At 43.5% G+C, this 16918-nt stretch overlaps 1 protein-coding gene across 1 annotated transcript in view; it reads left to right on the forward strand.

Annotated features, from left to right (window-relative positions):
• The window catches only part of ODAD3 (outer dynein arm docking complex subunit 3), a 177985-nt gene that overhangs the window by 142283 nt on the left and 18784 nt on the right, over positions 1-16918 (forward strand). Inside the window, exons 12-13 of the mRNA XM_086962741.1 lie at positions 2569-2724; positions 2930-3014. Of these exons, the coding sequence (XP_086818867.1) occupies positions 2569-2724; positions 2930-3014 (241 nt within the window). The remainder of the gene's footprint in view (positions 1-2568; positions 2725-2929; positions 3015-16918) is intronic.

Raw genomic sequence — 16918 nt, forward strand, 5'->3', positions numbered from 1 at the left:
TTATGGTAACAACACTGCTTCGATTGTTTGGCCGGCCCGTTGGGTTGTAGGCGAGAATCTTATATAATGTGATCTGCTAAATAAAGGTCTTAAAAAAAAAAAAAAAACTACTTGCTTCAACGTGACTCGGAAAGGATAGCTGCAACACCCGAAGATAACACATGATGGATGTGGACTACCTATGGTTTATTATGCCACTCTGAAAAGCCACGTGTTTGATGTCCCTGATGCTGGAGAGAGGGAGGCTCGAGGCATAGGATCCCCATAACTGGTTTGGATACGAATGGGACAGATATATGCCCAGGTGTTCCTGAAATCTTCATAAATACCGTACCTGTAAATAAGAGCTATTGTTAATGTGTGACCTACTGAAGTAGGTCTATTGCTGCCCCTTGAATGTAATGATGTTGGTCACTAACGTCAAATTGGAATGCATGACCTGCTATTTTTTTATTGTACTGTACTGCTCTACTGCATAATAAAATCAATTAACCTCTTAAGCGCTGCTGACGGCCAACGGTCGTCACGAGCGCTACCTCCCCAGTGCTGCGCACGACCATTGGACGTCCATTCAGCACTAGTTCCAATGGACAGCGCAGCACTGGGGAGGGATATTTGCGAAGCAGCTAAGGTGTTAAGAAATATATATATATACTAGCAGCCCGCCCCAGCGTTGCCTGGGGCAGAAGGGGGCTGGGGGCAGCATTTCAGGCTTGCGTGCACTCCCGACCCGGCCCCCGCCCGCCACGACATTGTCTGTGTCCCGGACAATGTCGTGGCGGGCGGGGGCCGGGGCGGGAGTGCACGCAAGCCTGAAATGCTGCCCACAGAGCCTGAGCGTTACCTCAGCCACATTTGTTCAGGGCCAACTTCCCGCACCGGCTCCCTCCCGCCCCGACATTTCCCGTGTCCCAGAGCCTTACCTGAGTCGTCGCTCCTCCCCGCGCTCCTCACTTCACTGCGGCCGCTCCTCGTCATGACGCACCTGAGCTGCCGCTCCTCACTTCACCGCCGCTCCTTATCGTCATCACGTACGTTGTGGCCAGCGCTACGTCGCAGCGTCGCGGCCGGCGCTACTTTCAGGGCACTACTTTTTTTTTTAATTATATTTTTAAATTTACGTTTTTTTTTTATTTTCTATAGCCTATGTCCATCTGCACACCCTGAGGATTACAACAATGTATTGGGTGTGTGGATTGGCGCTGTGGTTCCCGAGTTTACCTTGCCAAAAGGTTTGTGTTCTCCCTTTATAATAGTAGTATAGATATCAATTCAAGTTGAAGCCATACATTGCAAGATGGCAGCTCTGCTTGTTACAAATAAAGCGGAACGTAAACACTTTAAAAAAAAACAATTCCTAGAGTGCCATAACCAAAAAAACTAAATCCAGCAGGATGCAACCCATTAAGATACTAGTCATAAACCCTGCCCATCCCTGACGTACTGCTCAGAACCCCACACATAAGCGGATTGACTACCCAGAGTTGGTCCTTAAAATCAAACCTTAAAGCTCCAGTATCTCAAAGCCACCCCAGAGATAATTCGCAGAAATTCCACCTGAAGGAGTTCCATCACCGAGAGATACTCTTAAGAAACCCACCTTCCATGGAGATCCATCACTACCAAAGATAATTCTCAAAACCCAATAAAAATAATAATTTACTTTCTAAACAGTGCTTTATACCACACTTCTTCTATTTCCAAGTAATGTTTTAAATTCCCAATTTATTTTACTCAATTTATCCACCTTGAGTAAACAGAAAGGTGAATCTTCCTTGCTGGAATTTATTTTTGTGACTTTCGGACCATCGTACATATCTCAGTGTACAATCTCACTAAGTCAACATGTCGGCATTACGTGGGCACATATACCATTTAACACTTAGAGATAAAACACTGAACTCAGATCCTAAGGATCCAGCCACTCAAGTATGCTCTAATGAAACGCAACCCTTAACATTAATAGTCCTCAGAAACTCAACCACAAGGTGATCTGTCACTTAGAGATAGTTTCATGGAGATCCATTCTGGAGGCACTCCTCAGAGACCCAAAAACAAGATCCATTCGCAGCTCAAAGAAATTCACCAGATAGCAAGCATCACTAAGCTCCATCACATTAGAACTGTACCCCTCGAGATCCATCCTCATTCATCCACAGATATTCTTCTGAAACTGGAACTCAGGAAGATCTTTCACCATAAGATACCCCGTAGAAACCCAACCTCAGGGGTCGCCCACACCAGAGGTACTCCACAGTATCACATCGCTAGGGAGTGCTATCAGAAGGAGAGACACCTCAAGAATAAACCCATCAAGATCACCACAGCAGTTTGCTTCAGAAACCAAAATAAATGGTTGTTTATTAAGGTAAGAGATGTTCCTTAGAAACAATCGTAGGTTATCCATCACTTCCCCAGGTTTATACCTCAGAAATTCTACTCATGGGATATCTATCCCCCCAGAGACACTCCTTAGAAGCCCAGCCTCAGAGAATCCCATGCCAGAGAGATCCATCACCACTGATATGCTATCCATTGTGTAATTCATGACTTACATTTCTCCTATAGACAAAGAGCCGCGCCCCAGCACTGGCACCTTCGGTGGACTCTGAAGAATATGTGCTGGACCTCCTCTCAGCCACAGAGGAGAAGATGATGAAGCTTCTGGAAGAGTTGGAAGACAAGGACATTCAGGAGTTGCTAAAGAAGATGGAGGAGGAAGACGTGAGTGCCCGGGGGACGAAGTGCAATCCAGAGCCCACTAACAATGTGCTGTGGTGGGATGCTTTAAGGGGCAGACAGAGAATTGAGAGGGTTGCTGAGGTGTAGGATTATGTGACTGAGGCTAGAGGATAGAGTGCCCTGCATGTTTATAATATTAGTCCCGGCACCCCCAGCTGCCGTCTGATAATTCTTTATTGTTTTGCAGTTCCATGCAAGTATTGAAGGAAAGCTCCCCGACTACAATATCAGGGTCAAGCTACCCATGATTTCAAAGCAGGATATTTTTGAAGGTAAGTTTCACAGAAGCCAGCAGGAAACAGACACAAAGCAAGTGCTGAAAGGCTCAAAGACCAGATGCGGATAAAGCAACTTGTAAGCACTGGCCAAATTGATTTGTGCTTCTCCATTATGGGGTTCTTCCTAATATTCATAAACACTAGGATAATTCTGTGCATGTTTAGGAACCCAGAGCATAATCATTTAAATGAAGAAACTATGCTTCTAGTGGACAATATTTTCATACGTATATGAGGGCAAAATACATTTGGTCACCATTGTCAAGAAGCATTTTCAACAGGATAACTAAAGATAGGACTTCTGCTCCTATCAAAAGCCCATTGCTGAAGTGAACACTGCCATGTTAAGAATTCCAGAAATAGCCCTGCCCTATTAGGCTCTGCCGAGCCAGTCATCTGTTTTTTTTACGGATAACAGAGACTGTATCCCAGAACACAGCAACTGAACTTAGAGGCTACGTTTGGGTGGAAACTCTGTTTTTACAGGATGTTTGAAGTGTCACTTGACATCTTAAGATGGTGGCTTGAGTTTTTAAGACAATTTGTGAGGGTAGGAGTCTTATTTTATCCTGGTTTGGTCGAAGTGTTTTACTCCATCTGTGATTGCTCAGTAAACGATGTCCTCTTTTTTTACGAAAATAAATAATGTAATATAGATATTTGTGTCATATACCTCCCTTACTATCACATTCTTAAAAGGTGTAAAATGTGTGTTGGCATACCATTTAGGAGACTGTGGGATAAAGGAGATGTCTTCAGGGCTTAGTTGGGAGAGGTGGGCAAAGTTCCTTCCTATTCTGGTTCTTCCTTCAGGTTGAGGGACCATGAATTAATTTCTTTAGTCCTGGGGAGAATCAGTCTTACACCAACCAGACTAATTTTAGTGCTAGTGACTGTGAGGTTGTTGATGTTCAGGATTTTACAGGTGTCCTCTCCAACATCAGACACATCATGCCATCGGGAAACAGTCTTTACAACACGGTCGGAACCACGCATGCCTTTACCACACAGCTTTACAATGCATGCATCTATACCACGCATGCTTACAGCACCCTAACTTTCACAGTGAATATGATATGATATGATATGATGTGATAAATGGGACTTGTAAAGCGCACGTTCACCTACGGTTTCTTGGCGCTGGGGTGGGAGGGCTATCCAGTGCAGATCGGGTGAGCTAGTTGTAAGCTAACGAAAAAAGCCAGGTTTTCAAAGATTTTCTAAAATGGACATAGGATGGGAGGAGGCGGAGTGCGGGGGGAAGGGAGTTCCAAAAGCTAGGGGCCTGAATGGAGAATCGCAGGCCTCCATATTTTTTACGCCTAAAGGAACAGGGGGTGAGAAGATTGTGGTTGGAGGAGCGGAGATCACACTGGGGAACGTAGCGGTGCAAGAGAGAGGAAATAAAAGAAGGTCCCTGGGAGGAAAGAGCTTTGTGAATCAGGCAGCCGAGTTTGAAGAGGCTGCGCTGAGCAACTGGGAGCCAATGAAGATTCTTTAAAAGGGGCTTGGTGTGCGTAGATCTTGGCAGACCATAGACCAACCTGGCTGCCTGATTCTGGATAAGTTGAAGGCGTTTGGATTGAGATACTGGTATGCCCACATATAGGGTGTTCGCATAATCAATGCGAGAAATGACAAGCCCCAGGATGACCTGTACAAGAGCTTCGTGAGAGAGGAGTCTACTGATTTTACGGATACGGCGCAGGTGGTAGAAACAGGTGGATATTACTGAGTTAACTTGTGCCCTCATAGAGAGGTCCTTGCAGATGGTAATACCTAGGCTCCTAACAGTATCAACAGGGGAAGGAGAGGGGCCAAGTGAGGGTGGCCAAAAGGAAGAATTCCAGGGGTTACCATGGGGACCGGTGAGAACTAACTCAGTTTTATCAGGATTAAGTTTAAGCTGATTCAGGTTCATCCAGTAGCTAATGAAGTTCATGACAGAGTGGACATTTTGTATGGAGGAGGGGGAGGGGTCGATGCTGAAGATAAGCTGAAGGTCGTCCGCGTAGTTGAGGATAGTGACAGATTTTTGTTGGAGCTCCGAGATGAGGGGGTGGATGTAAAGATTAAAGAGAAGTGGTGAAAGCGAAGAGCCCTGCGGGCCTTTATCAAGCATGTCTTTACAACGAAAATATAAGTATTTCTTAGGTAGTCATAGTTAGAACTTGATTTCTATTAAAAAAGTTGTTTTTCATTTGCTTATAACTTTGTTGCCGGGTTACGAACCCTCATGAAATTTCTCCCCGAAATGTGACGCTCATTTCAGCTGCTGACTGGAAAGTTTTGGGGTGGCTCGTCAAGCGGGGTCCAAAAAAAGGAGGGAGGGGGGTACTCCCAAAGCTTGTTTTCCCCATGTTAATTCTCATAGGAGATTTGAACGCAACTACAGCCTGAACTGCTGGATGGAATTACACCAAATGTGGCAGGAAGGTAGATCTTAGTCCGCAGATTGTTCTTTTTGTGATTTGGTGTAAGTCCATTCAGTAGTTTTTGAGATATTAACAGAAAAACAAATTTGTATATATAGGGAAGCGGTTCCTCAGTGGATCAGCCCGCAGAGGATCCGCGGATCACTCCGCCAAATCAAAGTCCTGATTGGCTGGCTACACCTTCACAGAAAAGTTGTGTCTGCCATATTGTTTGTCGGGAAACGGTTCACAGGGCTGAAAAAGTCTGTGCAAATTGAATAATATGTTAGAGGAGTCCTAGAGGGACCCATAAAAGCACAACCCTGTCCCCTTTGGAACCGCAAATCCTAAGACAGCTCATCAGAGGCCCCACCCCCTTTGTCCACCACTCTGCAAACGCGCCTCCTGGCGCATTACTGTTGGGGCATAAAGTCCCCTTGGATGCTGAGGGTTCTTGAGGGCCAAGAATCCCTATTGTTGCCACAAGTAAGTACCCCCACAGCGGGATTGCTCAGACCTCGTTGGAGGCCTCGCACCCTTTCTCACCACTCGGCAAATGCGCCTCCTGGTGCACAACTGGTTGGGGGATGAAGTCGCTTTGGCTGCTGATGGTGGTTGGGGGGGCCAATAACCCATGTTGTTGCCACAAGTGTTTCCCCCACAGTAGAATTGCTCAGACTTCGTCTGGGGCCCTGCCCCCTTTCTCAACCACTTTGGAAATGCGCCTCCTGGCACACTACTCTTGGGGGATGAAGTCTAGGAGTGAGTGCGCCTGTGAAGTCCGCTGCGCCGTGGTTGGTGGAGTTTTTGCCGGACTCCACGTTCCAAGCAGAGTGGCAAATCTCCACACACTCTGCCGGCGGAGTTTAAAATATTATGTTGTTACTGAACATTTCACCTTACTATAACGTTACTTTAACCTTTGTTTTTTTAGTGAATATATATATATATATATATATATATATATATATATATATATATATATATATATATATATATATATATCCCCATATCAACTCACTAACCCACAACCTCTGAACCCATACCCACCCTAAACCACATATATATGTGTGCGTGTGTAAATATGTAAATATACACACACACACACACATATATATATGCATATGTATGTGTGTGCATTATGTATATATATATATATATATATTCCACAACGCTAAAACCCCCAAGTCCTGGGTTTTCCCAAAATGAGAGCACTCCAAGCCAATACGGCGTAGGTTCGTCACGTTTTTTATTCAGCAAAAACCTTCAGCAAATCAATCCACAAACGCGTTTCGGCGTTGCCGCCTTCGTCAGTGTAGATTGACACTGTGTTACAATCGTGTTTAAATCAGAAACCGTGATTCACTCTAAGTCACGTGTTCTCGGCAAAACATAAACATTGCAATAGAAAACGGTACACCATGTAATTAATTCATTACTTTCACGGCGGCCATCTTTAAACGGTTAATCAGCTCATTTCAATATATACATTTAAAGCTACTCTTGGGGAGAAAATATCTCCTCTCAACATAGTCATACACAATATTTCATTTATATAACGATATATACAGATGACATTATGCCGATGGTACCAGTGTTTTGATTTCCACAACCAATTCTCGGTGAAAATCACTCAGTGTTCACAGTATTGCGAGTCACCAAAAAATCAATCAGAAACACAGTTAAATAAAGTATTTACAATCTAGCCCTGAATGGGCAAAATGATATATTTCTCAATATTCGGAAAATCATTATTTCGATTGTCACTGTAAATAGAGTAAATGATATTATGATGATAACTGATCAGAGTTATATTTCTGGTGACAGGTCAGACTTCTCTGTCTATATACAGGAACTATATACATGATCACTATTCCAGGTTGTTCAGAAAAGACATATCAGAGGACAGTGAGGCAGAGAGGCATTGCTTAGATGTGAGTCCACATCTCCTCTTCATTATTCAGCCCTCCCGGGGTCTTGGTCTGTAGCTGGATAATGAATCTTGATTCTAGTGTTCTTAATCTTTTTATCCAGTTACCCCCTCTTTCTGTCCTGACTAGTTGGTCCAAGATGAAATAAGTCAGTAAATTGCTATTGCTGTCATGTGCCTGCTCGAAATGACGAGCTACTGGGTAGTTTGGATCCTTTGAGGAGATAGCCCTCATGTGTTCTAGGACCCTAAGTTTGGTGGGTTTCACTGTACTCCCTATATACCTCTTCCCACAGGGACATGACAGACAATAGACAGTGTAATCTGAGTTACAATTCACCAGCTTGGTTATTTTACCTTTCTTCTTCCTTCCTGGAATGTGATATTCCTTGACTTTGTGGGAATTTTTACAGGCCTTGCACTTCATGCAAGGAAAGAAGCCTGAAACAGTTATTTTTCTCTTTCTTTTCTTTTCGTAGTGACTATTTACAAGGTGATCTTTGAAAGAGTTCCCCTTTCTGTAAGTGATCAGAGGGTAGTCAGATATAGACTTTCCGATTACAGAATCTGATTTCAGAATCTTCCAATTCTTGCGCATTATATTGAAGACTTCTGGAGATTTTTCCGAAAAATCGGTAATCAGTCTGATCTTAGTGTCTGAGGGCCTGAGTTTGTCAATTAGCAGTTCTTTCCTTTCTACTTAATCACTCCTCATTTCTGCTTATTTTAGAATTCCTCTTCCATAGCCTCTCTGAGAAAATCTATTTTTAGACTGTTCCTTGGCTCTCACAAACTCCTGTGGGGTTGAGCAATTGCGTTTTATTCGCAAAAACTCTCCCAGGGGGATATTGTTAATGACACTACGGGGATGGTAACTGCGTGAGTGCAATATTGTATTGCCCGCTGTAGGCTTTCTATAGACAGCGGTTTGTATTCTATCATTTTCCACATAGACCCGAAGGTCTAAGTAGAAAACCTCACTTCTACTTATATTGCTCGTGAAGCTGAGATTCAGATTGTTTTTATTCAGTTCAGAGATGTACTTCTCAGCCTCCTTCTGTGGTCCCCGCCACACCAAAAATAAATCATCGATGTAACGGGTCCACAGAACAATATGGTCCATCCACCTGTCATTTGTCCCCGCCCAGGCCACGTGCTTCTCCCACCAGCCCACGAAAAGGTTCGCGTAGCTGGGGGCGAAGCACGTGCCCATCGCGGTCCCCTGCAGTTGTAAATACAGTTTACCTGCAAACAAAAAAATGTTATTTCTCAAACAAAAGTCTGTGAGTTCCAATAACATTGTATTATGGCTTCGATACTTGATAGGTCTAAGTTCTAGGAAGCTTTTCATTGCCATAAGGCCATCTTCATGTTTAATGGATGTATATAGGCTGGCAATGTCCAATGTTATTAGGATCATATCCTCTTCCCATGTCACATTCTGTATTATTCTCAAAAAGTCCTTCGTATCCTTAAGATACGAACTTAAGTCCTTCACGAATGGGGCAATGAAGCTATCGATATAGCTCGAGGTCTTCTCCAATAAACTGTCTTTGGCAGACACGATAGGTCTTCCAGGTGGCCAAATCTTACTCTTGTGCACCTTTGGTAGGTGATAGAATGTGGCAATTTGGGGGAAATCGCACTTCAGGTTTTTCCAGTCTCTAAAATCAAGGATTCCTTTATCTTTCCATTTCTCAATCAGGTCATTAAAGGCTTTGATGCTTTCCGTATATTTTGTCCTCTTTATCTCCATGTAATGTTCTTTGTTATTTAATTGGGACAGGGCCTCATCCTCATATTGACTACGCTTTATGATGACAATGTTCCCCCCTTTATCACTGGGTTTTATAATGACATTCTCATCTTCTTTCAGGTTTTGAATCACAGCCCATTCCTCCTTGCTCAAGTTTCTTCTCTCATGATTAAAACTGCCTATTTGGAGATGTTTCAATTCTTCAATGACTACTTCATGGAAAGTATCTATTCCATCATGCGGTGTCCTTGGATTAGTTTTGGATTTAATGGTCATTCCACTCTTACAGCCCTGTTGCGCGATTCCACATTCCTCCAAAGTCTGTGTGGGTTGGATGTCCCAATCTTGCGAGTGGCTCACTCCAATCATCGTTTGTGCCACTGCAATTGTCTGAAGGTCTCTGCTTGTTATTATCGCTAAGGGATCAGTCTCTTCAGTGTTGGTTCCATCATCAGCTTTGGGGTTGAGGGTATGTATCTTATGCAATTTTAACTTTCTAGTAAATCTAAAAAGATCTATTCGTGTCTGTGTGTAATCAAATGCCGGAGTCGGACTGAAGGTTAGGCCGAGTTTTAACAATTCTTCTTCCTTCGGAGTCAATTCTCTCTCCGACAGATTGATTATTGTATTCTCTTTAGTATCCATCACGTTTATTTCCAGGCCTTCCCTCGAGTACTCCTTGTGACTACCGGGGTAGATCTTCCTTGGGCGCCCCCGCCTCCCCCTCCTCGTTTTCCTTTTGGTGTTTTGGGTGGGTGAGTGGTTGCCGCGGGTCGCTGTCTTAATCCTCTGATTACTTCGTACTCCTTGAAAAAAGGATCGTCCTCTGGGGTGTCCGCTCTCGCAGTTAGGTCGTCACCACCCCCTTCTGCACCTCTAGATTCCCCTGTGGTTCTTGCTCGGACTGACTCGTCCTCAGAGATTTCGGACTCCTCACTGCTAACAGGGGTTCTGTTTCTGAGTTTCTCCTGTTGCAGTGTTTTCCTTGGGGCGTCGTACTTTCGTGCGAATGTTAATATTCTCCCATTCCCGTAATCCTTTTCGTCGCGGATAAACTTAGATTGTTTTCTCAATTTAATCGTGTTTTCATAATCAATCAGCCTTTTTTTCATTTGTTCTCGTAGCTCCTCGCATTTTTTGGTATCTTTGTCTTCGCCAATCTTAGCTTCAATTGCCTTTATTTCTTCTTGTAGCTTGGTCCTGTCATTCCAAGCATGTTTTACCAGCAATTTGAGCATCCCTTGCATGACATCATTCATAAATTCGGACCACTCTCTCAAAAGTTCATTGTTGGGTTTTTCATATGAAGGGACCAATAAAATTCTTAGTCCCCTCGGAACTCGCCCAACCTCCAAATACTTTTGTAGACTGGTGGCCTCCCACCACTTGCGAATTTCTCGCTCATAAGTTTTTTCAAGAGTGGCAAATAGCTTAGTGAGCGTGTCGGGTGAAGTTGTCTGCAATGGAGTGACTTTTTTCCGTGCCCCAGTTTGGGGAATAAACAGAGAGTCTGCCGCTTGCTCCCTTTCACTATCTGTGAACATTTCCTGAACTGCAAGGTTCAATTATTCTGTACGTGGCTCTGCCTTTCGCTCAGGCTGTGCGTGGTCTGCCGGGTTATCTTAGAAGTAATGTTAGCGCAGTCCACTCACCCGTTCCAGGATTCCCCAATCGCCGAGTTACCTCACGATCGGTCGTCACGGAATGCTGCTGCTTCTCCAAGTTGTGCTCCTCGCACACTGTTCCAGCGGGGCCAGACGGTAATCCAATTTTACGGCACGCAGGTTCCACCCACCGCCGCTCCACTCGACCACGGGTGCCTCTCTCGCACGGTGGAGTGCGTTACGTATTCCACAACGCTAAAACCCCCAAGTCCTGGGTTTTCCCAAAATGAGAGCACTCCAAGCCAATACGGCGTAGGTTCGTCGCGTTTTTTATTCAGCAAAAACCTTCAGCAAATCAATCCACAAACGCGTTTCGGCGTTGCCGCCTTCGTCAGTGTAGATTGACACTGTGTTACAATCGTGTTTAAATCAGAAACCGTGATTAACTCTAAGTCACGTGTTCTCGGCAAAACATAAACATTGCAATAGAAAACGGTACACCATGTAATTCATTCATTACTTTCACGGCGGCCATCTTTAAACGGTTAATCAGCTCATTTCAATATATACATTTAAAGCTACTCTTGGGGAGAAAATATCTCCTCTCAACATAGTCATACACAATATTTCATTTATATAACGATATATACAGATGACATTATGCCGATGGTACCAGTGTTTTGATTTCCACAACCAATTCTCGGTGAAAATCACTCAGTGTTCACAGTATTGCGAGTCACCAAAAAATCAATCAGAAACACAGTTAAATAAAGTAACAATATATATGTATATATTACCTACTGGCGGTCGCCAGTAGGTAGTTATAGTTAGGATTTTTTTCAATGCAAAATCTCAAAAATCTATTTGGAATAACTTTGGCGCCGGTTGACGAATCTGCCTGAAAACGTATTCAAATTTGCCTCGCGGAACTCCGGTCCTTCCTTGAAAGTTTCGGGGGGATTCGTCAAGCGGGCCGAGATAAAAGGGGGGTCCCAAAACGTGTTTTCCCCATGTTAATTTCCATAGGGCGGTTGAACTCACTTTTAGCCTGAACGTCTGAATGGATTTGCACCAAACTTGGCAAAATTGTAGGGACTGGTAGCCCAATGTGCCTTTGCTATGTCTCAAGATATGTGCTCCAGTGAATTTTGAGTAATTTAGGTTCAAAAAAATATATATATCTATGGCAGCGCCCCGGTACGCGCACCGGGGAGCGCCCCGGGCGCGACCCGCGACTTGCGCACGAAAGCTGATTGGCTTTCGGGTGTCTGTAAACATTCGAAACAGTCCGGAGCGGCCGCCATCTTGTGTCTCGGTAGGATCGAGACACAAGAGGTGGCCAAAACAAAGGGGGAAATGACCATAAGGGGGCAGGGTAGACCCCCCTGACCCCCTAGGTTTGATGTGGGGGCTATAAAAGGGCGCGGGGGAGCGCCCGGTATGCGCACCGGGGAGCGGACCGGGGAGCGTACCATGAGAAAAAAAGAATGACAGAGTTTTTTAAAAATGAAGCCTTTTTTTAATAAATTGGAGGTAGTTCTGAAAAGAACTGTTTTTTTTCTTCTTTTTGTTGTTTTATATTTTTTTAATGTTTTTTGAACATTTTGTACTTTTTTTGGCTTTTCAAAACAGTTTTATATTTTTTTTGTATTTTTTTTAGGGGGAGAAACAAAAAAAGGGAATAGAAACTGGCTCAACTGGAGCAAAAAACAAAAAAACAAAAAAATTACTTCTTTTTGGGGCACTTGTGATTGTCACCTGCAAGGACGATGAGCTTTACGCTCTTTTCACCATAGGCGATAAGCTTGCCACATGCAGTACAAGTGATTTTAAAATCAGCAAATCGTTGCTGAATACAAGGCATCATCTCTGATGTTTCTGATCCGGATGAAGTGGGTTAGTTTCTTTGGGAGGTGGTCCTTGATGACTGGGGGGGGGTTACTGGCCAGTTCCCTGAGTTCTGCACGAGAATAGTTGTTAGGGTGCTTACAGATCATATGTCGAATCATGGTATTGTTACCAAAGGAATACTTTTTGTTTGGGTTGCCCCTTGAGAGTTGTTACTTACAGATTAGGCAAGTTACCTTGTCCGCATTCACTTTTTTCTTTCCCTCTGGGAGTGAAAAAAACTCCCATACAATGTGTGACTTGGGCTTGTATGGGGTATTGGTTGGTTGTATGGGGTATACTAGATTAAAACATATGTCGTTACTGATAAAGACACTAGTGAGACAGTCATTCACTCACTAACACACACATATACACACTCATCCACCCATACAGTCCTGCACATATGCTGTCTTCAAAACACATACAAAGAGAGAGTTAGTCATTCATGCATCTATGTGATAAGTAATACCCCCACCAAACCATACAAACACTCATACTGATACTACAAAAACATCTAATAACCCATATACCTACACATGTACCTACTCACCAACCCATGCAGCCACGTATACACAAAGTGAAACACTAATACATATATATAAATATTTAAACATTACTCACTAATATATGTATTCACTAAGAAACACTTAATAAGCCAGTTAACTAATCAATTTTTATTAAAAAAAACATCCATTTAGACACTTATTTAAACATTTATTCTTCCATCAACTTTTAAATACACATATATAAAACAAATGTATTTTTCAGAAAGACACACATTTACTGGATGGTGTCATCAGTGATGTCATGAGTGATGTCACTGACCATGTCATGAGTGATGTAATATGTGACGTCATCAGCAGTGCATTGCACGCGCAAGTTATAGTGAGTCCAACTAACTATAACGTGGGAATTTCAATGGTTTTATGCGAGTAAAACTTCCTGCTAACTATAGCTGGTGTGAAACCTATGGTTTTTTCAGTGAATATATATATATATATATATATATATATATATATATATATATGAAACCAAGATTCCGGTATATCACCAGTCACGCTCACGAGTGGGTCGGAGTAGGGCTCTCGGTCACCCACTAAATATACATATATATATATTGATTTATTACCTACTGATGTGTGTTTCCCATCTTAATTCCCATAGGAATTTTAGACAGGGCTACAGTCCAAACCGCTGAACGGAATTACACAAAATTCGGCAGAAAGCTAGACAATGGTCCAGAAAGCATCTTCTTTGTTTTTTGGTGTAAATCGGTTCAGTAGTTTTAGGGTTATTAAAAGAAAAACAAATGTGTATATCTAGGGACGCGACCCCTTCGCGAATCCTCCCGAGCTCATGCAGAGATCTGATTGGCTGCCAATACTTCAACCAGGAAGTGTTGGCAGCCATCTTGGGATTTTAGAAAAATGTACCAAAATAAAGACATGGGGGCAGGGTAGGAATACCCTGATCCCCTAGGCCTGGTGGCCAGGGCGAAAAAACATTTACGAAAACAATATTCGCAACGAAAATCATGACGGAATCACACATTTATGGCAAAAACAAAAACAAGTTTGGTCTCCCACGCTTGTTTACAGTATAGCCCCCGGATGGACCAGATCAAGGGGGTAGATGAGCATCGAGGAAAAAAAGGAGGGGGGCGCACATGCTCCCCTGCTAAGACTCTTTTTAGTCCTGGAGACCACCACCTCCCTAGGGCTTAATTTAATAAAGGATGGGGGCTGCACTTAGTATTTAACCAGTAGAAAATACTCCACTTGGGTAAATATTTCGGGCAAAACTGTGGACTCTTGTTGGATAAAGGGGCAGGTGCGGGTCTGTTGTGTTCCAATCACTCACACGGCTACTGACACACCCACACTGATACTTAGATATCCACTCACACACTCAGGTACTCACATACCCACTCACAGACCCACTCAGACACACACACACCCACTCACAGATCCTTTCACACACCCACGCACACACCTACTCGAACACTCTCACACACACACTCATAGACCCACTCAGACACATGCACTCACTCACAGACTGACTCACACACTCATAGAGGCATTCACAAACTCACTCAGACACTCTCACCCACTTACAGACCCACTCAGACACTCATGCACCCACTCAGACACCCGCTCAGACACTTAAGTACCCACTCACAGATCCACTCAGACACTCATGCATCCTGTCATAGACCCACTCAGATACTCACGCACCCACTTACACACCCACTCACAGACCTTCTGAGACAAGCACTTATAGACCCACTCAGACACTCATGCACCAACGCACAGACAGTCAGATACAGACAGATACTATCATACGCACTCACAAACCCACTCAGACACTTATGCACCTACTTACAGAACGACTCCTACTCTCTCACACCCACTCATAAACCTACTCAGAGACTCATGCACTCTCTCATAGACTGACTCACACACTCATGGAGGCACTCTCAAACCCACTCAGACACTCTCACCCACTCACAAACCCACTCAGACACTAATGCACCTACTCAGAAACCCACTCAGACACGTACACACCCACTCGCAGACCAACTCAGACACTCATATACACACACACACACACCCCCAGTGAGACACTTATGCACCCACTACCAGACCCACTCAGGCAGTCACACATTTACACACCCATTGAGATACTCACACACTCACTCACACACCCACTGAGACACTCATGCACTCACTCAAACACTCACTCTCAAAGGTTACATGCTATAGTTAGGAAATAAAATGTTTTAAAAACCTTAGAAATTCACTCAAAACAAAAAAAGGTTACAGTGATGTTAGAGTAAGGAAATACATTAAAAAAATCTTAGAAATTCACTGAAAAAAACAAAGATTACAGAGACTTTCTAGTTAAGAAATAGAATTTAAAAAACTTTAGACATTCAATAAAAAACCAAGGTTTCAGGGACTTTATAGTTAGACTCAGATTTCACTCATACAAAACCAGTGAAATTCAGCAGTTAGTTACCTGAGCTAACTATAACTTACGCCCCCACAATGCATCTCCTACGACCTCATACATTGCATCACCCATGACATGGTCGGTGACATCATTGATGCATCTCAAATGACATCACTGATGACATCCAACGAACCCCTCACACACCCAATCACACCTCCACACAACCTCTCATATACCCACTGACCCCCATACAACCACTCTCACACTCATGTACTCATTCACAGAGCCACTCACACAGCCACTCACTTACCCATACACCTACTTACACAGCCACTCAGTCATTCGCTCACCTTACAGCCACTCCCACTCACTCACCAATATACCTACTCACATACCCAGCCTCTCACCCACACAGCCTCTCAACAGAGCCACCCACACAACAACTCAACAGACCCACCCACACAACCACTTATTTACCCATTCACATGTCCATACAAGCACTCACATGTCTACTCACTCACCCAACGAGCCACTCTCCAATACAGCCAATCTCACACCTACTCAGTTAACTAAACACCCACTTAAACAGCTATTCTCTTACCCATACACCTACTCACAATCCCACTCACTCACTCACTCACTCACACAGAGCCACCCAAAAAACCACTTACTTACCCATTCACACGTCCATACAAGCACTCACATGTCTACTCACTCACCCAACGAACCACTCTCCAATACAGCCACTCTCACACCTACTCAGTTAACTAAACACCCACTTAAACAGCTATTCTCTTACCCATACACCTACTCACAATCCCACTCACTCACTCACCCATAGTCACTTACACAGCAACTCACTCACCAATAAAGCCAGCCACACCCATACAGTTACTCACACACCCACATATTCACCCATACAGGTACTCCAACACCCACCTTTTTACCCATAAAGCCACTCACATGCCCACTCACACATCTTTACAGCCATGAGAAATCCACTCTCACACGATACACACAGCTAGTCACATAATATATGTTAAAAATAGTATCACATACTAGAAGTGCACAAAGTATAGTAATTTAACTTTTGTAGTACCTTACTATATATGTTTAACACTCATAAACATTTGGAAAACACTTACAAGCACTGGATGATGTCATCAGTGATGTCATTTGAGATGTCATCAGTGATGTCATCGGAGATGTCACTGACCATTTCATGAGTGATGTAATATGTGAGCTCATAAGCAGAGCATTGCGGGGACGTAAGTTCTAGTTAGCTCAGGTAACTATAACTGCTGAGTTTTCACTGATAACATACAAGTGAAATCTGAGTCTTACTATAACGT

The sequence above is a fragment of the Lissotriton vulgaris genome, chromosome 1_1 (assembly GCF_964263255.1).
Source record: "Lissotriton vulgaris chromosome 1_1, aLisVul1.2, whole genome shotgun sequence".
NCBI classification, from domain to species: Eukaryota; Metazoa; Chordata; class Amphibia; order Caudata; family Salamandridae; genus Lissotriton; species Lissotriton vulgaris.